The sequence below is a fragment of the Rhipicephalus microplus genome, chromosome X (assembly GCF_043290135.1).
Source record: "Rhipicephalus microplus isolate Deutch F79 chromosome X, USDA_Rmic, whole genome shotgun sequence".
Classification (NCBI taxonomy): domain Eukaryota; kingdom Metazoa; phylum Arthropoda; class Arachnida; order Ixodida; family Ixodidae; genus Rhipicephalus; species Rhipicephalus microplus.
The window spans coordinates 186453916-186476139 of record NC_134710.1 but is presented as its reverse complement, the minus strand read 5'-3'; the positions used below and the strand labels follow the sequence as shown (position 1 = coordinate 186476139).

General features: G+C 45.1%; 1 protein-coding gene across 3 annotated transcripts in view; it reads right to left on the bottom strand.

Moving 5' to 3' along the window:
* RabGGTa (Rab geranylgeranyltransferase subunit alpha) overlaps window positions 1–22224 on the bottom strand; it is a 112154-nt gene that overhangs the window by 58714 nt on the left and 31216 nt on the right. For all 3 annotated transcript variants that reach the window (XR_012887124.1, XM_075878354.1, XM_075878355.1), the window contains exons 6-7: window positions 21468–21551; window positions 12961–13043 (exon numbers count right to left, since the gene is read on the bottom strand). Coding sequence is in view for 2 of the 3 variants with exons in the window: in XM_075878354.1 (XP_075734469.1) it covers window positions 12961–13043; window positions 21468–21551 (167 nt within the window). In the remaining variant the exon portion in view is untranslated. The remainder of the gene's footprint in view (window positions 1–12960; window positions 13044–21467; window positions 21552–22224) is intronic.

The window sequence follows — 22224 nt, the reverse complement described above, 5'->3', positions numbered from 1 at the left end:
CAGTGACCATAGCATGGTACGGTCTCAAATTCGCCTAGACTTGAAGAAGGAACGACAGAAACTGATACGCAAGACGCCAATCAATGAACTAGCACTGAGAGCGAAAGTACAGGAATTCAGAGTCTCGCTTCAGAACAGGTACTCCCCTCTTATTGAGGAAAGTCAGGTAATAAAGAAATGCTCAGAATATAACCAACCACTATACATAGCCTTCATAGATTACGAGAAGGCATTTGATTCAGTATAAATATCAGCAGTCATGCAGATACTGCGGAATCAGGGAATCAATGAAGCATATATAAACATCCTGGGAGAAATTTACAGGGGATCAACTGCTACCACAATGCTTCGTAAAAAAGCAACCGAATGCTAATCAAGAAGGGTGTAAGGCAGGGGGATACAATCTCCCCAATGCTATTTACCGCATGCTTACAGGAGGTTTTCAGAGGCCTAGAATGGGAAGAGTTAGAGATAAGAGTTATTGGAGAGTACTTTAGTAATCTGAGCTCCGCCGATGACATTGCATTGCTGAGTAACTCAGAGGACGAATTGCAACTCATGATTACCGATTTAGACAAGGAGAGCAGAAAGGTGGGCCTTAAAATTAATCTGCAGAAAACGAAAGTAATGTACAACAACCTCGGAAGAGAGCAGCGCTTTGAGATAGGTAATAGTCCACTTCAAGTTCTAAAAGACTATGTCTACTTAGGGCAGGTAATAACTGCGGAGCCGAACCACGAGATTGAAGTATATAGAAGAATAAGAATGGCATGAAGCACATTTGGCAAGAACTCTCAAATTATGACAGGTAGATTGCCACTATCCCTCAAGAGGAAGTTATATAACAGCTGTATCTTGCCGGTACTTAGCTACGGAGCAGAAACCTGGAGACTTACAAAGAGGGTTCAGCTTAAATTGAGGACGACGCAGCGAGCACTGGACAGAAAAATTGTAGGTGTAACCTTAAGAGGCAAGAAGAGAGCAGAGTGGATAAGGAACAAACGGGGGTTAAAGATATCATAGTTGAAATCAAGAAGAGGAATTGGACATGGGCCGGGCATGTAGCACGTAGACACGACAACCGCTGGTCATTAAGGGTAACTAGCTGGATTCCCAGAGAAGGCAAGAGAGTTAGGGGGAAACAGAAGATTAGGGGGCAGATGAGATTAAGAAGCTTGCGGGTATAAATTGGCAGCAGCAAGCACAGGACCGAGTTAACTGGCAAAACATGGGAGAGGCCTTTGTCCTGCAGTGGACATAGTGATGATGATGATGATGATGATGAGATAGCATTGTAGCACGGAGGCCTTCCGCAGTTGTTGGTGTGAGAAACATTTCCTTTATGATTGCGCCCAACTGGAGCTCCCGTTCCTAGTCATCCAGCCCCTGAATTGAGTCTCTGATCACAGTGAGATCACAGCTACCATATCACACCTTCTGTTGGATGCCGTCTATTCATGGAGTCAAAAAAATATTTCATTCTTCCAGTGAACGCGATTGTTCCTGCAGCTTCTTGGGTATTCAAAACTTTTTGGTCAGCGTAAAACTTGATGCCAGAGCACATAGACCGGCTGAAGACTTGCGATGCCAGCTTAACGTGCATGAGCTCCCTTTTTGACGGGTATATATGGTGCTCAGTTATATTTGGGCAAACCTTCAGGCCTCCTGCATTCTTACAGTCTTCCTAGTACACAGCTGTGTACAGATTGCATTTCACCCACTGTTCGTTCCCCTTGAGAAGATGCTGTTTAAGCAATCTGTTCCTGCTGCATTTGAATAGATGAGACACATCGGAGGCAAACACCTTGCGCTCCTCATTTACAGGATGCTCAAAAAAATTCTTCGCCTGACCAAGCTTCCCCCTGACGCCCAAGTGGATACACATCTTTCTGTTTGTCCCCGCTTCGTCACAGATAACTCCATCAACTAGAACATGACGATCAGCTGGAGGACCAACTGGCTAAGTACTGTCGCTCTAGTACTTCCTTTTGTTGCAAATACACCAATCGGTTGCGCGTAACTGTCCCCAAAAAGGCAAAACATGAACACCAGCACATGATTTGCGAACTCGGAACAATGCTCATCTCCTTCGCCATAGTTCACGAGACCTGTGTAGATTAAGAGTTTTGGAGTTAACACTCTTTCGCTCTCTTATCGAAATTTCCTCAAAGAGAAGCATGCCGTGTCTCTCAAATCAGTTTTGGAAGCCAGCTTTCCTTTTAACGCTTTGAAAAACTCGGCATCAAAGCCACATTGCATCCCAACCATCGCAAGATACTTCCGCATGGTTTTCACACTGGGCAGAGGTAGAATGTTGTTTTCACGAAGAAACCGGTAGCCTGATGACGTCCAAAAGTGCAAAAGAAGACAGAGCAATCTTGATGGTAACGGACTCCTCGCTTCGACACAGCCTTTGCAGCTTTTACACATTCTTTTAGCAGCATACAATGCGTCTTTGGAAAAAATAATTTTCGCATCAAGTCATCCAAGCTGTTATTGCTCACTTCTCTCAACTGCCCTTTGCATTTCTCTAGGTCAGCTACCAGAGCTTCTTTTCTTGCTAGACATATTTTTTTTTAGAGCGATAGCAGGCAATATACCGATTTCTCAGTTTTGCCTTTTTAGATGGACTCATGGGCAGTCGTATTCATATCGTCCGCCGACACTTTTTTTTTCCAAATTCAGTTGACCCATAGTGTGTTAGAACGTCCTCGCCGGCTGCAAATTTTGACATGACAGCTATAAAAAGCTCGTTTCGCAGAAAGGCCAGCGCCGTTCAGTGCACGCACCGCACTGATCTTTCGGACCATCGAGAAGAATGGCACACCTTCTATGATGGCAAAATCCAGTCACGTCCACGGAGCCACACTCTACTTTTATCCCAGGAAACTTCTCCTGTGTCGGACCACCACGACAGTACAGGTATCTTGTAGAAGAAACTCGGAACATATGCGTGACATCAATAGCATGCTCGCTTGCTGTGCGAAAGTTCACTACTGTGCTGCTAACTTCTCTCTGAAGCACGCTTTATGTCACCTTCACACACTCTTTGCAGATTGGCTCTTGGATATAAAAATCGGTGTTTCCAGTGATGCCTTTTTCAGCTGTATGAAACCGATGCTCGGAGCTCCCTCCACTACGTCTTGTCGAATCCAAGACGCGCTTGGCATGACGATGTCTTTTTGTCCTACGAAGTTATCCAAGAGACAGATCTGAGATGAATTAGGTTGTGAAGACTCCATTTGCATGCCTGTCATTAGCACGTCAGTGTCACTAGAACTAGTGGCACAGAGTCTTTCATCATCGCAGGTACCAGTGCTTGTTTCTTCATAGTTCGGTGCAGTACACTCATAAGAAGAGGAGGCTACAAGACACGCGTTCTCAATCTCTTCACTTTTGCGAGCAGCAAGCGTGTTTGTACCTTGAGCCACCGAAGTGCCTGTCCTTGCATGCTTTTCATAATTCATGTCATGTGCAGTTCGTTTTCTCTTTTCTTTTTTTTTGCGAACAGTAGACAAGTACTTAGAACAGCGCGGAAAGATAGAAGGCACAGCGGCCAGTAACAACACTGGTCGTTTCGGTTTGTGAAGGAGAACATCGCCACCAAGCTCGCCATAATAGCACCGGACAATGTCACTGTCCGAGAAGTGCTTCTCACAAATGTAGTCATGAGGTGTCAGCGCACGATCTTTGCTTGGTATGGTGTGAGCCCACACTTCCAACCTCGCCGGGTAACTAGGAACTTTGCAGGTAATTATCCTCTCCTTGAAGGATAGGTAACCACTGCTTCAATTCGGTAGAACACATTTCTGCCCCATCCTGATGAAGCATTTGTCAAATTCGACAAAGCACTATCCTCTGTCATGGTGCGCAAAGCATGTGTAAATGGTCATGAAAAGCACGCGCATATGGTCAGCGCCGCTGGCGCAACTGCAGCCACTGAGGGCACTAAAGAAAAAAAAAGCCATGACAGCTTGGGGGAACTTTCACTTCCAAGGCCACCCACGCATGCGCTGCCACAACGTGCGAGCGAGCAGCGAGAAGCACGTGCACGCAGCAGACGTCGTCTGCTTTAGGCCATTTCTAGCCGCTCGTTTCTTTCAGGAGCTTTACAGCTGTAATTGTGGCCATATCAGTAGGTAACTGCCGCTGAAACATTTGTCAAACCTAGTTATTGGTGTAACACACAAAAATTCCAAAAATTTTGCACTTTACGAGGTGCTATCACAATTTTTATGCATCGCATCCATAGAAGCACATGTAAAACATGGCAACAGGCTGAAAGCGTCATCCACTGAGCGTTGGCATAAACCACATCACTCCGTGACACTATCACGTCGCCCTCGCCCTCTGACGCGGCCTAGGAGTTTCTCCTCCTCAAATACTTTTTTTCTCCGTGGGCGCCAGTTTAACAACTAGTTTTTCATTGAAATTCCGCTCTTCATATATACATCCTTGGCCACGTGAAATTTTCAGTGCATTGACGAATTCAAAAGCAGCATTTCTTTCTTTGATAACATTAACGACGGTGAGCTGACATACTTATCCTCTTCGATGATTATGGTCTTTGCTTCGATGATTTCGCGAGTACACTTATCTTTATGCCAGCTGATTATGATACATATTGAATACATTGGTGAACAACCACAATCATTGCAATGTGTGAACAGGTGCCCATCTCTGTATCGAGCTACATTTTGTTTGTGCTCGCGTAATCAATCATTGATACAACGGTCCGTTTGGCTGATGCATTTCTTGCCACATGTCAGTAGCAACATGTACACCACGCCTACGACGCGTGCGACGAAAGGATGGCGGTGTTCTTTCTGGAGTCTTGCTGGCTTTCTAGAGGCTGGGTCGGTAAGCTAACACAAGTGGCTTAGCTTAACTGGTGCTGAAAAATCCACCTTTTAGCCAACATGTCCTGCTACTTTCTTCAGCCGGTGTGAGACCTTGTGTATATACGGGATTACCACCACCTTCTACTTTCTCCTAGATGTGGAAGCTATTTCACCATTTGGGTGGCGAACTTTCGTGAGCACCTTGCCCGCCACACAGATGAGCACCTGCACAGGGTATCCTGCCAAACCCAGCCTTGCTGCTTGTTCATGCAGGCTGGTTTCTATTGTGTGAATACAAGGTTTCCGAACGGCATTTGTGAAGCAGAGGTTGACTATACTGCGCTTCACCAACTTCGAATGGGATGAATTATACCTCAAAAGTGGCTATTCGCTCAAAGGTGATAGGCCCAGCTTGCGTGTCCCTAACGGGACTCGGTTAAATTTTTGCAAACAGCAAGTGCGCAATGTCACAACAAAGTTAACGTGGCCACCTAAAAAAAGGTGCTGAACTTAGGTTACTGCTTTGCTTCAATGGAATCTTAAAGACACGCTTTCATTTTTATGGTGCGCAACAGTTTGTAGTGTTGTGAATTTATTGGACTGAGATGAGAACAAGTGGTTGGGATAGCATTCCCACCCTGGGCACACCCGAGGTTTTCATGGCGAGCCGCAGCTGCAGAATAATAATATAATAATATGTGGGGTCTTACGCATCAAAACCATGACATGGTTATGAAGAACACCAAAGTAGAGGGCTTTCAAAATTTTGACCATCTGGTGTTCTTTGTTGTGCACTGACCTTGCACTGTAGGTGAGCCTCTAGTATTTAGCCTCCATCGAAATGTGACCACCACAACCACCAAGATTGAACCATGACCTTTGGGTTAGTAGCAGAGTCCTGTAACCACTGTACCAGAACAGTGAATGCAGTGGCAGGACCGACACACTAGCCTCGCTTTGACTTCGCTTTCTAGTGCCTTTGAAAGTCATTCCTTTTGGCCATATGTGTGACGCACACATGCTGTGAAGATTTTGCTGATGTGGCACAAAGTTACGGTGGCCAAATCCTGGTTTCATCAAAACGGATTGTTAAATGTTATGGAAACTGACTGTATATAGTAGGTTTCTCTGTGCCGTGCTCCACTTCACACCCCATTCTAACGATGGCACTTCTATTAAAAAAGAGACATGGGTAGCTCAACAAGAAATTTAAAAAAAGAAGTTTGCCTGAGTTAGAGCCTCAGAAATCAAAACTTCTAGTCCGCAGCTTTTAAACATAGAAGCCCGACACGCTGACCGCTGTGCCTGACATAAAAAGGCTTCTTGGTGCGAAGGCATCATATGTGGAATTTTTTTTATAAAAGAACCAAATCCAGAAATTGAAACTAGGCAGCATTTGATGGGAGCATAAAGCACCCCTAAGTATCTTTAACTTTTGAAACAATTGTAATCAAAATGGGGCAATTATTTCTTGTAATGCAAACTCAAAAAGGCAGTTACAAAAAAAAATGAACCAAATCCTGCATCTACTTGAATCAAACTGAGCCAGATTCATTAAACAAGCAAGCATCAGCAATCGTACCAACATGGCTGCATCCCATCAGTTTCAACTGTATCCTAGTAGCTTTCTTATTACGCTTTCCTTTTACAATTAGTTTTTCTTGAGCAAGCTGGTACTTACTGAAGGACATGATGTTTTTGGGCGAAGCTCAAATATAAGGAATAAGAGGCCTACTTTCTCACTTCTTTCTGCCAAAAAGTGTACAGTCGAATCTTGTTAATTCGAACACGCTTAATTCGAACTTCCGGTTAATTTAAATTCATATGAGGTCCCATCAAAGCTATGTATATTCCAATGGGCAAAAACGCCCAGTAATTCGAACGCTCAAGCACTTGCAACGGTTAATTCAAACATACTGCACCCCAAAAATGCTCTCAGCACCCCGCCCAATCCCGAGGCGGCACCTGCGACACCTCAACGTTGCGTGCGAAGGAAATAAAAAGGAAAGAAAAGGATGCGGTGGAATGTTTGCTCTCTCTCAAATGCCGATCTGCGACAGGCCGTGTCACGCTTCTCCATTTCTCTCCCTGCTGCGTAAAGACCTCGCTCCTTCCAACACCACGCGCGAAGAGACGGAGGAAGAAAAAACAAAGCTAATGCTGGGTTGAATGAATTTGTGCTTGAAAGAAAGGAAAAAGGCACTATCTTCTACAGCCCTTGCCCCTTGCGGGAGCACAGCTCTGCGCCTTGAGGGGGGGTCTCTCACGCTAGAAAACTAAGTAGTGCAGTTCAGGAGGCGAGAACTGCGGTTCCGGCAAAATGCATAAGGCCTCAAATTTCTCCTCGAAATTTTATTGAAGTCCCTATAGAAGGAACATGGACGCTAGCCCTTGTCAACACCGGCGCTGCCCTTTCAGCGATTGAAGCCCGCATTTGCCGCCATATCGGCATATCAGAAAAGTCACGACGCCTGTTTCTGGACTATTCCTTCGTACAGCCAATGCGCAGCACGTCGAGCCATCCGGTGCCTGCACAGCCCGTGTCGTCATCCAGGATGTTCTTTACGTGATCGAATTCATTGTGCTGCCATCTTGTTCTCACGACGTCATATTAGGGTGGGATTTCCTCTCTACACATCATGCGATCATCAATTGCGCCCACGCTGAACTCTAGTTGTTCCCATTTCCGACAGACGTCACCAATGACAAGGACACATGTCGCAAAATCACAGTTTGTACGAGACCATTGTACCTGCCCAGTCTACTGTTCTTGTCTCCATCTCTTGTGATTCTGAAGACGGTGGCTCAGTGCTTTTCACACCGTCTGCACTTCTAGTTCGCCGCCAATCACTGTCATAGCCATTTGCTATTCTCGAGTTCCATCCAGGTGCCTCTGTGATGTACATCACCAATCCATTGCCTGAGTCAATCACTTTGAGACGCCAAGAAACCCTCGGCAAAGCCGAGCCGCTGGCGTCATCTTCGATAATCGACACCATGGACAATCCCCACTGATATGGGCACCCTCGAGACATCAACTCCTCGACCACTACCACGATCTTTCACACCAGCTATAGCCAGCGACCTTACGACGACACAACGAGACCAACTTCTTCGCTTGCTCGACGATTTCTCTTCTTCTTTTGACTGCCAAGCAAGGGCACTCGGCCGCACAACGACTGTTTCGCATACTATCGACACTGGAAGCCATGCGCCCATTCGACAGCGTCCTTACCGAGTATCGGCAAGTGAAGAGCGCCTTATCGATGACCAGGTAAATGACATACTTAAACGCGGTGCATTCAACCTTCCAACAGTCCTTGGGCATCACCTGTCGTCCCTGTTCGGAAGAAAGATGGCACAATAAGATTTTGCGTCGATTATCGCCGGCTTAACAAGATTACCCGAAAGGATGTGTACCCGTTGCCACGAATTGATGACGCACTCGACTGCGTGCAAGGAGCGGAGTTCTTTTCTTCCTTGGATCTCCGCTCTGTCTACTGGTAAGTGCCCATGGCTGGGACTGACCACTCGAAAACCGCATTTGTAACACCAGATGGATTGTATGAATTCACTGTAATGCCATTCGGTCTCTGTAATGCACACGCCACTTTTGAACGCATGATGGGCGGCATCTTACGTGGCTTGAAGTGGCACACTTGCCTCTGCTATTTAGAAGATATTGTCATCTTTGCGCCAGATTTGCCGACCAATCTACAACAGTTGCATCAAGTTTTGACCTGTGTCCAAAATGCCGGTCTTCAGCTTAACTTGAAAAAGTGCCTATTAACAGCTAGAAAACTAACTATACTAGGCTACGTCGTCTCCAAAGAAGGCATTCTTCCCAATCCTGCTAAACTTCGAGTAGTATCCGAGTTCCCGAAGCCTACTAACCTGAAAGCACTGCGCACCTTCATCGGTCTATGCTCTTATTTTCGGCGCTTCGTTAGAAATTTTGCTATTGCCATCGCATCTCTCAATGCACTCCTCCAAGGCGACAACGAACTATCTACCTGGTCAGAAGCTTGTGAAGATGCGTTTACGACACTTCGTCGTCTGCTTTGCTTAAGTTTCCACCGATTTCGCGTCAGTTCGCTCCGACCGCACACACAGAAATCCACACTGATGCTAATGGTGCCGGCTTTGGTGCTGTGCTCGCACAACGTGACGATGCCAACACCAAATACGTGGTTGCATATGCCAGTTGTGCACTCACAAAACCTGAGATCAATTACACCATAACCGAAAAAGAGTGCCTGGCCATCATATAGGCTCTACAGAAGTTTCGCCCCTATCTTTACGGTCGTCCTTTTGACGTCGTAACAATCACCACGCTCTGTATTGGTTGTCAAACCTTAAGAACCCGTCAGGTCGCCTTGCTCGGTGAGCCCTCCGACTCCAGGAATACGACAGCCGTGTCGTATATCGTTCTGGCCAACAACACTCTGATGCTGACGTCCTGTCATGCTTCCCACTCATTTCAGACGCCAGCGCATCTAGTCACAATCAGGATATTTCGCCACTTGACATCTTGGACATGGACTCGGGGCAACAGAATGACCCACGGATTGCTGCAATTCTAAACTTTTTGTCAAGCCCCCTAACCATACCGGCTCCACGAGCACTATGCCGCCAAGTGCAGCATTACGCTATCCGCGATGGTCTTTTATACCGCCGTAACTACCACAACGATGGCCGCACATGGTTATTGGTCATGCCCCACCATCTTCGTCGCAATCTGTGCTCCGCTTTCCACAATGACCCTCAGTGTGGCCATAGCGGCATCTGCAAGACATACACGCGCCTTCGCCTACGCTATTATTGGCACGGAATGTACAGCTTCGTCTGCAAATACATACACTCATGCCTCGCCTGCCAACGACACAAACCAGTCTCGCACCTCTCCACAGCACCTCTCCCGCCGCTTCTTTTCCCAGCCCACCCATTTGATCACGTCGGCATTGACTTGTACGGGCCTCTCCCATGCACTGGCGCCGGCAACCGCTGGATTGTCGTCGCCGTGGATCACTTGACAAGATACGCCGAAACCGCTACATTACCTGCCGCAACAGCCAAGGACTTTCCTCGTTTATTCTACGCAGCTTTGTTCTCCGCCATGGCGCCCCTCGTGAACTGCTCCGTGATCGCGGCCGTGTATTTCTCTCAGACGTGTTGCAATCACTCCTATCCGAATGCAGAATTATTCACCGCACCACTACGGCATATCACCCACAGACAAACGGTTTAACGGAACATTTTAACCAAACTCTGGGTAACATGTTGTCGATGTATGTTGCGTCAGACCACTGCAGTTGGGATCTTGTTCTTCCGTTTGTCACATTCACCTACAACACCGCCTCCCAAGCCACCACCGGATTCTCAACATTCTTCTTGCTATACGGCCGTGAACCCACAGCACCATTGACACGATTCCACCATATCATCCAGATGTTGACTACCTGCCTGTGTCTGCGGTGACTCACCAGGCCAAGAAATGCCAACAACTGGCCCGTTCTTTCATCTACCACCAGCAGTGTTGCCAAAGACAGCGTCACGACTCCGACATGCCTCCTGACCCTTTCACTGACGACTCTCTCGTGTGGCTTTGGGTCCCACCAGTTGCTGTTCCCGGCCTTTCGTCTAAGCTTCCTCTGAAGTATCACGGACCTTACCGCATGGTTGCACAGACCTCTCCTGTTAATTATGTGGTTGAACCCGTTACGCCATCTTCCGACCTTCGTCGTCGGGGGCGAGAAACAGTCCACATTAACCATCTCAAGCCGTATTATGGCCCTCTGACCTCTCTCTAGGTCGCCAGGATGGCTACCTCTCGATACCGGGGGTAATTGTGAGGAAGAAGATGGACACATGCGGAAGCGCATTGCCATCGCCTGGCTCGCTCGGCCGTTCGCTCCCTGGCTACGCTTTGCCTGCTGCTGCTGCTATCTTCCCGGTCGCTGTATACCTCAATAAACCCTCGTAACATCTGAAGCTTCCTCCTCATGTGTTAGATGAATGCACACGCGCCACTGCATGGAGAGCCCTCCGTTTATTTAGCTTTCATTAATTCAAACTTCTTTTAATTTGAACAAATTTTCGGGCCCCTTCGAGTTTGAATTATCGAGATTCAACTGTATATTATCAACCTTTGCGCTACAGTATCATACCTTTTTTCCTCTCCAATGATGATTGGTATGTGGGGTTTAACGTACCAAAACCAATATATGATTATGAGAGAGGCTTTTTCCCTCCAAGGTGCTATCTTTATAATAGAGGACAACTAAAATGAAGATATTGTGCACCAATGCATTCCTCGAAAAAATTACCTAAAATGGCATGGCATAAACCGAGCTAAGAGAAACAAAAGCTGAATAGTTTTTTTAGAACCTTCAATTGATGCCAAAAACAAAAAAATGCTGCCAACAGTTCAGAATGGTGCATGGTGCAGCTTTTGAACAAAGAATGGCACTGTCAGATGCACAAGGATGGCATTAACTTTCTTTCCCAAGATATCGCTATATCATTCATTTGCTGTGATTTAGCCTTCTTTTGTGCGCTAATTCAAGCCCAAATAAAATGTTGCAATCCAGAAGTGCCAAATCTAAATTTTACTCCAGAATATCAATGAGAGGGGGCTATCTAGATTTTAGCTGCAATACAGGTTTGAGGTAGTAGTTTGGTGACCTGAGCACACTGGCAACAAATTGTTGGAACAGGACCAATCATATTGTCAGTAGCAAAAAAGTGCATTTTTTTCTGCTTCAGTTAGAATGTACTTGGCTTTTTCAGGGTAAAAAAAAAACACACACACCTATGTTTGGCAGGGATGGTGCTACCATCTAGGAGCAGTGCAGCAAAGTACACTCAAGCCTCAATATAACGAACCCGAGTATAATGAATTATCAGTTGTAACGAAGTGAAGAATAGCATTGTCACAGATATAGTGTTAAGAATATATGTTTATAACGAATTTTCAGAAACCAAGTAATTTGGTGGCAGATGTGACTTTATTGTAATGAGGTTTGAGTGTAAACAGTGTGAAACAGCAATTCGTGATTGCAATGAAACAGCGAGACACACGCAAGCGGAAATCGTAAAGCTTTCATGCAGTCGACGCACAAACTACGAACTCTGCCTTTCCCATTCATAAATCTGAGTGTGTCACAACATTCTCGGCAGGCAAAGACCGGACACAAATGCTAGGCAGGGACATGTAAAACATAGGTGCATCCCCATTGAATTTTACTGTGCCAACTGAATCGCAATACATGTCTAAATGTCTCACATGGACTTTCGTGACACGAAAAACCCTCATGAGATAACCAATCTTTTTTCTTCTTTTCCATCCTAGTGCTTGAACATTTTCGCAGAACCTTTCATATAAACAAGAATTCATTGACAATTATAAACTTTAGACAAAAGCTCAAATTTCAATGTAAAGTGAAGTTTCAATATATTAAAAAATAGACAATTTTACAATGTCACAATACTAAGGTTTAATGTTTATACTGCTTGTTGCATGCTTGATTGCACTCAAACCCTGGTTTGTTTGTTTTTCCACAGTATGGCTGACTTTAAGTTAATCTTTTTAAAATCAATCTGTCATCTTCAAAAATGTTGCTACACAAGCATTGGATATTTTGAGACATGCACCATCCCACTTCTTCTACTTCACGCAATTCCCTTCAGATACAATGGCTCGCTTAGCGGCATTTGCTGAAATTTTGCTGTTTTGCCTATATTACTATTTCCAAATGTTTTGCCTGTATTAATATTACCAAAAAGCTCAGGAGTAATCATGGAACATAGCATAGAAGCGAAAATGCAAGGGTGCAGTGCATTATTCAATACACCTTAAGTGGCACCGAATATTTACAATACATGCCTACCTAGCAGAGTAATATACCCTTTCACGAGATTTCCAGGGAGATGGCTACAGCTGCTAAATACAGACGATTTAATATGTGTCAGCTCGATATGTTCAGATTCAATAATTATGAACATTAAATTAATTCCAGTATCACAATCTTTTTGTGGAGAACTTGAGAGGTGTTAACATATAAACATGCAATAGTTCACAGCATAAAAAATGCTTTATGACCAATGAAGGCATGCTCACCGTGACATGCCTGGTCAGGTGGACAATCATCCTATGATTTTCCCTTGAAATGTAAAGCAAGAGAAAGTCCAGAGCAGGTCTTTCTACAAAAGACACAAAAATTAGTTTTAATTAAATAGTTCACACTGTCAAATCCTCACTTGAGAGCCATTCTGATTGCAGCCATTAGCGAAGTAAAAAGAACATGAATAAAGAAAATAGTAATCAAGCACAGAGCATAAAAACTTTCTAAAAGTTGAAAATTAAACAACAATAATAACTTTAGTAAAGTTTAAAAAAAATCAGTTGGTCCCTGCTGTAATCATCATTGCAGGGGACAAATTCGTCTTTTATGATCTGTAGGTCCAACTATTAACCCTATGCTATTCGAATAGAACAATGAGGCCAAACAAAAAGTTCTGAGCAGGTCTCGTGCAGAGAGACAGAAAGCGCCAAAGTGCAGTGATTATGGTAGGATCTTAGAGACAATTACATGGCTACAATTAAACCCCTTTATAAGAGGCATGCTCTGGGCAGCAATCGTTTTCTTATATACGAGACATTTCTTATAAGCATGGTACCACGTACGCGTTTTCCTATCAACTCGTATTTTACTGCAGCCACACTGGTGCCTCTTATATCAGTGTCTCTTATAAAGGGGTTCAACTATTATGTTTGGCACTGGATGAAAATACAGCACACGGCCACGATGTCAGCACGACTCTTTCTTGCTAGGGTGGACAGCACATTACCGCTGCACTAAATCAATACATAGCTCAATCGCATGCTTATCAGCATGTGCATTGTAAGCTGGCCTACCTTTCCCTGTAGCATAACAACTTGAGAGCATAGTTTTCTGCATAATCACATACAGTTAAGCCTGGACATAACGAAACTGACCTATTCCCCCCCCCCCCCAAAATTTGTAATAAACAGCTTTTCGTTCAATGCAGCCTCAGCACGAAAATTCAAAAAAGAAAAACACAAATTAAACAAAAAGGTAATTGACAGCAGAGCTCAAGCAAAACATTTATTTAGCGGTAAGAGAGAGAGAGAGAGAGAGAAAGGAAAGGCCGGGAGGTTAACCAGATATTGGCATCTGGTTTGCTACCCAGCGCTGGGGGCGGGGAAATAGGGGCAAGAAAGAGGGGGTAGATAGAGAAATAAAAGAAAAAAAACACACGCACTCATGTGAAAACGAAAACACACACAGGATGGGCGTCCTAGCTACAACCGTTCAGTAAGGCCGGTCGATCGCAAAAAGTGTAGTAGCGCTTTTAGGGCCTTCTTCTGTGAAGTTTCATCTTGTCAATATTGTAGAATTCCTTGCTCCGACAGAGACTGATTATCTAATTTGCCGAGTTCCTCGCGAAGGCATAGTCGTTGTTTACTATGCTCTAGGCAGTCACGAAGAATATGTTGGATCGTTTCTTCTTTGCCACAGTGGCCACAGGCTGCGGTGTCGGTCATCCCAATGCGGAAAACGTAGGCGTTGGTAAACGCAACTCCCAACCACAGCCTACATAACAGGGTCTGGTCTGCTCGGCAAAGCCTTGACGGGACTTGAAGACTTAGCGTAGGGTCAAGCGAGTACAGTCGGGCATGCTTGAAGTGTGGCTGATTCTATTGTGATGTGGTTTGCTGGCAAGCAAGCCTGCAGAGCTTTCTTGCAGCATCTGTCCTGGAAAGTGATAGTCGTAGTTTATGAACTTCTGTGTGATTCCGCAGTGACTGCGCAGTGACTGGGTAACCAGTCACTGCGGAATCCCGATGATTCTGCAGTGACTGGGTAACTACTGAAATGTAATTTGGTGCCCTTTCTCAGTCAGGTGGTGTATAACCTTTTCTATCTCTAGTACCAGCTGCTCGTGTGGTCCATGGCATAAGGCTGATAGTAGAGACTGTAGTGCCGCCTTCGAGTCGCAAAAAATAGTCCACTTGCGTGTAGGTTGATGAACGACAAATTGCAATGCGGCACGAAGTGCTGCCAATTCTGCTGCCGTTGATGTTGTTGCATGAGATGTCTTGAATTTAATTGTCGTGGCCAACCTTGGTATCACTACTGCTCCTGTAGAGCTGTCCGGCTGAACAGATCCGTCAGTGTATATATGTGTGGAGTCTTGGTATTTCTCATACAAGAGAAGTAGTGTGAGCTGTTTAAGAGCCGGTGACGACAAATTGGCCTTTTTCTGGACGCCAGGTATGTTAATATTAATCATTGGTTGAGCGAGGCACCATGGCGGAGTCACAGGTCTAGCGGCAGGAGAGAACGAAGTTGGGATCGACTTGCCATGTGCGGTCACTGTTTTGCAGTAAGATGTGCATGGTCGGTCCACTGGTAGAGAGGCTAGGTGATGTCGAGGAGTTCGAGCAAGGTGTCGTATATGTGTCCTCAGCACTTCCAACATTAATGTGGGTCTTGATGAGGTGGTCCCTTGTGATGGAGATAGTTGCCGCTGTTGATGCATTTTGGGGCAAGCCTAAACAAATACGGAGTGCTTGAGCCTGGACACTTTGAAGCATTCGCATGCTTGTTTTACGTGCGTTGGTTAACGCAGGTAGGCTGTACCGAAGGAATCCAAGGAAAAGAATCCTGTATAGTCGCAACATAGCAGCTGTGGACATTCCCCAGTTCTTTCCAGCGAAGAACTTGAACAAATGACAGATGCCTGTCAATCGCCTTCTCATGTATGATACATGTGGGCTCCATGAGAGGTCTCTGTCAATTATAACACCTAGGAACTTGTATGATCGGAGGTGACGGTAAAAAAACTGTTATTACAGCTATGGCAACTACGGTACATGGAAATTCCCAACTCCCACACACCTGGTGCACAAATGAGCGCTAACTCTCGCATCGCTGTCACCAGGACTTCAAGCACGCTGAGCATGAGGCCACCACTCCGCACTTTGTAGTTGTTGGGGCAACCGCAAAAGATGCATCGTTGAGCCAAAATTACATAATTTGGGGCAAAATTTGAAAGTTGTTTAGGCCGAAACTTCATCATATCAAGGGTGTTTCCCGCTGTCACTTTGTTGCATAGAGGTTCCAAACACATGTGCTTCTATGGAGTAACGGTGGGAAATAAAAAAATGTTATATCGAGGAATTCATTGTATGGAGGTTCATTTAGGCAGTTTAACTGTATTTGAGTGGCTTGTTTTTTGTCACAGTAGCACTGCCATAGGTTGCCCAACACACGCATCAGTTCTATTCACTCGAACAGACCCAGACTGACCAGCGAGTATGACAAGTCGGGCAAAGAAGTTTTGTGAAATTGATTCCAAATGAGCCTGGCAGGGTAGACATTTAGCCAATCTGAATCCTAGCGAGTGTGACCAAGCAACTTGCGACTTTGAGCGAACAAGGCTAGACAGATTATTTGTGATTTCCAGTCAGGGTGAGCACGGCAAATTGGAATTAAAAGAGCCCTCTGCAGAAAGATAAATAGAGAGTTTAGAAAGTTGCATTTATATTGCCAACTGATGCTGCCAGCTCAGTTAACTGACATAGAGAAGGAAGAACACTAGCTATTGTTAAAATTCCGGCAATGATTTGGATCTGCCACAGCTGAAGCAGATTAGTGTTTTATAATTACCTGTGCCTTGAAGTTTTATAATGGTACAAATGCCACCTGACAGTATTACTAAACTCTACCAGGTATACAGTCACACAGGCTGCATCAGAGCTCATGTTCATTGACACTGAAACTCGAGTTCATTCTCACAAGCACATACTTGTGTGTAGAAAAAAGGGAGGGGGGAGGGGGCTTGGTTAAACATGCAGCCACGGCAGCAATGTGAGGCAGCAGCCTGTGCAATATGCAAGTGGATTTTTTTTGTAATTTGATAGACAGCTCAATAACTAAAGTTAGACTGAATGAAGACAATGTTGCTGTCACAACAGTGGACAAGCAACATTAGCCCAACATCAGTCAGTGCTGCTATGTACTATGTAAGTATGCAAGATAGCTAGCAAAGGCCTCTACATGAGACAAGGCGAATTTGGTCAGAAATCACACTGGCATCATATACATCATGACACGTTGCAGGAAGTGGGTGGAAAACACACAGGCAGACAGTTTCTTCAAAAGACCAAGCATGGGTCTACACAGCTATCAATTATGTGTTTGTCCAACCCCACAAAACTATGAAATAGTTTTTCCACTTTACCTCCCCTTCCTGAATACACATGCACCAGCAGTGTAACTAAAACCCACATTCACAATTACAAGTACCATATACTTGCTCTCACTGCCTCCCTTCCTGTTCCTTCTCTGCTTCTCCAGGATCTCATTTTTATACTTTGAGTATAAACTTAAACTCGAAACTAAATGAAACCAAAAAACCAAGTCTCCACAGGCCAGTGGAGGTAGCTTTGGAATGGAACTGGGGAGAAAGCTTGCTGCCTAGTACAAAACACCCGAGTACATGAGAGTAGTGTGAAATCCTTCTCGTTCACTAACGTGAGCTGAGACATGGTCCATTGATACGCGGCATGCAGTAGCAATGTATTGAACTGGGTGAGATCAATGCCAGCAGTTTCTTATATTTTCACCTTAGCTCAAGCCTTCTCTTCTTTTCTCAGGATTCAGCATCAGCATTCTTGCTTTTGTGGGAAGCAGTGCTGATCGGCCTTCAACCAAACTGATGACCAAATGACACTGTGGCTTTGGTTCTCTGCTGGTCATGATGTGCAGCTATGCTTCTGGCAAAGATGCACAGTGGTACTATTCATGACACATAATCTGCAGCAACCACACCATCCTATTCAGCATCCTGCTCTGCCTTAAAATGAAGAAGTGTACATTTAAAGGCTCGTTTGCTTTTGTTACATACAATGTTAATGAGATGCCAAAGAAAGCACACGGGATTTTATTAGCAGTACAGATGAGCCCCGTTGTAAGAGACATGCACCATGGAGAAATTTTTGTCTTTTATTTGAGGTGCATGCACTTCATTATCAACCCCGATTTCAGTGTAAGCACTCTGGTGTTTCTTATACCCATTTGTCTCTTACATCAGTGCCTGTTATAAAGGGTCTCGACATTTAGTTGTAATGTAAATATGAATCTTCACATTTACATTACAATTACTTTTAATAACATCCCCTATACTTTCCTTGGCATCATTGTCTGTAGTTCTTATTAATATTGCACTGCCTCGGAGAAAGACTAGGTGAGCCACAAATTCTGCAGCGTTAGGGTAGCTAGAACTGGCAGCATCTTGAAGAAACTCAGAATGAACGAGCAGATCCGGCAGTCAAGCACCATAACCACTTGACTACCATGGTGGGTCAGTGAGCGAGAGTCCAAAAGAACACAGGTTTGACAAGCATGAGTAAGTTCGAGCAAGTACTTCAGCAAGATTGAAGGAGCCTGGTTGAGCAGAATATTGATGATTCATGTAGGCCTGATTAAGTAAGGTTTTGGCAAGTCCAAGTGTGCTCCATATAGCAAGACTGTGGCAGGTAATGCAAGATATACCTTTCAGCAAGGGAGATCAGCATCTTTTGACAAACTATGAGCACAGCTGATCTGTTGACAACTACAAAAAAAAAACTCATAGCTCCCTTTGTCAACCTCAAGAAATAAAATATGACTAGTCTGTGCAGCAAAAAAAAACACATAAAATTATAGAAATTCTTACAATGTACATTTGTTCACCAGGAAAGTGGCCATGATGAAAGATTTGAAAAAAAAAAAAAAAGAAACACACTGCAATCAAGTGACAGAAGGTGGTGAACATAAGCAAAAGAAATATAGAAGAATACTGTTACGGGGTCGGTGACTTCTGTACAAAATGCATTTACAGAGAAAAAACCCCATGCAAGAGTCACAATGGCTGATTGGCACACTCGCGCGCCTGTCAGCTGATTGTGTTCTTCCTCTTCCTTTACTTCATCTCCGTAACAGGACCCCCGGGGGTTGGAGCGCCGTCTCGGCCCGAGTCTGGAGAAGTGCGAGAAAAGTAGGGTTTCATGCACAAAACGTGGAAAATGTCAACAAGTGACGAACTTGGTGACATATTGGAGTGCAATGGCACAATCTCATAGTTTACGTCGCTAACTTGACGTAAGACTAGGTAGGGTCCTGCTTATCGGGACAAAAGTTTTTCGGAGAAACCTACACGGCGACACAGTGACCAGAGGAGCACGCGGTCACCTGGTGCAAACGTTATATTACAATGCCGGTGGTCGTAGTGGGTTTTTCGCATATCCTGTGACCTGGTGAGACGAGACTGGGCAACTTGATGAGCCATGTGAGCCCGATAAATGACTTCGCGAGCATACTCGGAAGCAAATGGTTTGAGAGGTAAGGTAGTTTCGAATGGCAATATGGGGTCGCGACCCCACAAAAGATAAAAAGGTGGGAATCCCGTGGTGTCACGTCCAGAGAAATTATATGCAAAATTTACATAGGCCAACAAGGTGTCCCAGTCACGATGATCTTCGGAGACGTACATCGAAAGCATCTCTGTGAGCGCGCGGTTGAGACATTCAGTTAGGCCATTAGTTTGTGGGTGGTAGGCGGTAGATAGCTCACGCGCTGTAGCACACGATCGAAGGAGGTCGTCGACAACTTTGGACAAGAAAGAGCGGCCGTGGTCCGTAGGCAGCTGTCGGGGTGCACTGTGGTGTAAGATGACGTCATGAAGAAAAAAATCCGCGACGTCAGTGGCCAACTGGTTGGCATGGCCTTTGTTATCGCCTAACGGGTCACATAATCTGTAGCGACGACGATCCATTTATTTCCCAGTGTTGTCGTCGGAAAAGGGCCAAGAAGGTAGAGTCCCACGCGATGAAATGTTTCAAAGGGGACTTCGATTAGGTGAAGATATCCAGCTGGCAGCAAAGAAGGTCTTTTCCGGCACTGGCAGAGGTCGCAAGTGGCGATATATCGACGCACGCTGCGGTACTGAGTCCTGGTCCTGTTACGGAGATGAAGTAAAGGAAGAGGAAGGACACTATCAGCTGACAGGCGCGGCAAGGCAGTGTGGGGTTCAGCGACTATCTGAGGCAGCTCAAGCTGAAGGATGCAGGTAGCACAATCAATAAAAGCAGAATGATTCGACAAGAAGTCCAGGCTTAGGATAACGTCATAAGGGCAGTGGTCAATCACGGCTAAAATGACAGAAGTAGTGTGGTCCTTGATGCTTAAGCGGGCAGTGCGCAGACCGAGAACCATCGGCGTGCTGCTATCGGCCACACGGAGCAATTGTGCAGCCGCTGGTGTCAAAACTTTTTTTAAATGTGTGCGTAAGCTTCAACTCATGACCGAAATGCTTCCGCCGGTGTCTACAAGTGCTTGTACAGGTACACCGTCTACTTCAACATCCATTACCTTTCGTCTGGTGGGAACTGAGAGAGGATTTGCTGCGGAAGTCGTCAATGTAGCACCACCTCCGGGGGCTGCATTTCTCAGTTTTCTGAGACGATGCGGCCGGAAGCCATGGGAGAGGAGAAGCGCCGTGGATGCGGCGTTTCTGGTCGCCTGTCAGGTGATTGTGTCCTTCTTCTTCCTTTACTTCATCTCCGCAACAATATATTGCAAGGTATAATATAAATATGTACTTGTGATAAGTGAAGTGCACATTTGAAAAGTTCGCCACTCGGTCTGCATGACTCAGAGAGGAGGATACGAAGGCACGCAGCAGCACGAGTAAGCATGACCAAGCAGATCCAATGAGAATCCTTCATGGGGTTTCTGAAGCGAGAAGCACTGTGGCAGAACGGCAGACATGGCTGAGACGTGATTTGGACGTTGCAGAGGCGAGCAGGCTACCTGAGCGCGGGTTGGCGGCTGTGTTCTTGTGGCAAGGCCGCTGCGGGCTTCCACCTGGTCGTGTTCCTGAGTGTCAACAATACGGACTGCTGGTCACTTGTCGTTGACCAGGCATTTTGTCTGGGGTTGGCCGGGCTGCTGATCGTCTGACGCTGGTCAGGCATTTCGTTCAGTGTTGGTCGGGCACTGCCAGTCCGTCTCCGGTTCCACGCCCAAGCGTCGGAGGAGAAACGCCGACAAGCCGCCGACTTTGGGTACACAAACGCTACCCGTTTTTCTAGCTACATTGTCGCTCCCATGACCACGACGGCACTTTGCCACATCAAGCTGCCCTAGGTGCACATGGGCGTCAACAGAAAGGTGACCGTCATTCATCATTTCATCTGAACACTCATATTTATCCGTGAGCCCTGGCCTTATTAACTTGAGCTCCATGGCATTTTCTGGTTTTATTTATTATCTTTTCTCTTTCCTCATTTCATTCAAATATATAGTGTGCCTTTTTTTTCTGTTTTGCACAAATGGTCCAGTCTCTTCTTCCCCAATGACGATTCTGCCATCCATGAGTACTCACACGAACCTGCACAAGAGCAACTTGATAAATAGCCTTATGACAATACTCCATGCCCTGTTTGTAAACAAATAGTACAGCATGTTTAAGGACTCTTTACTAACAAGAACTTTCCATACAAGACTGGAATAAAGACTTGTTAAAGTCCCATACATTATGATATGCATTACTTACGTCTTCCTGTCAACCATCTGTGGTAAAACCAGGCACTCTGATCTCCAGGATCCGTGAATGTTGCATTTTGGACCAAGTTGTACTCTTGTTTGAGAGAGAGAAAATGTAACAGGTATGCATATTGACGTCATTAGCCAAGAAAAATTTAAGTAACTATATTTATTTGACCAAAATAACAGAAATGGCAAAGTGCTTACGTAAGAACTAGTTAAAAAGGTCCTGCAACACTTTCTGAACATAATAAAAAAAAAACTCAGCCGATCAGCAGCCAGGGCCTCGGAAAAGATGCGAGCCTAATATTACAGCACTGCATGCAACAGGGAATGTACAATTACATTTCAAACAGCTTAGAATTGCTCATTCTTCTCTTGGTAAACTACATCGTCGATGAATGAAGGAAAAAAAGTGTACACTTAAGAAATCACCTGCTTTGTTGGGCACAATATTGATGAGATCTAACAGACAATCATGCCAAGGAAAGTATAGCACACGTTATTAGAAGTACAGTAGACATTCAGCAAACAGAACCTGAAGGAACCGGGAAAATATATTTTATTTAACAGGCCTTCTGTTTGCTGAGAGGTGAACATGGGTGTAGAATATAAGCCTCAAAACAAACATCGCAGAGGCAATTCTTCCATTCAAGCAGTAGTTCCATTTAACAGATTTCCATTTACTAAGAGCCTACTGTAATTGTACTGTGAATGTGAAACATGAAAAGTGGATGAAAAGATAACGTGCCGTGGGCATAAACCGA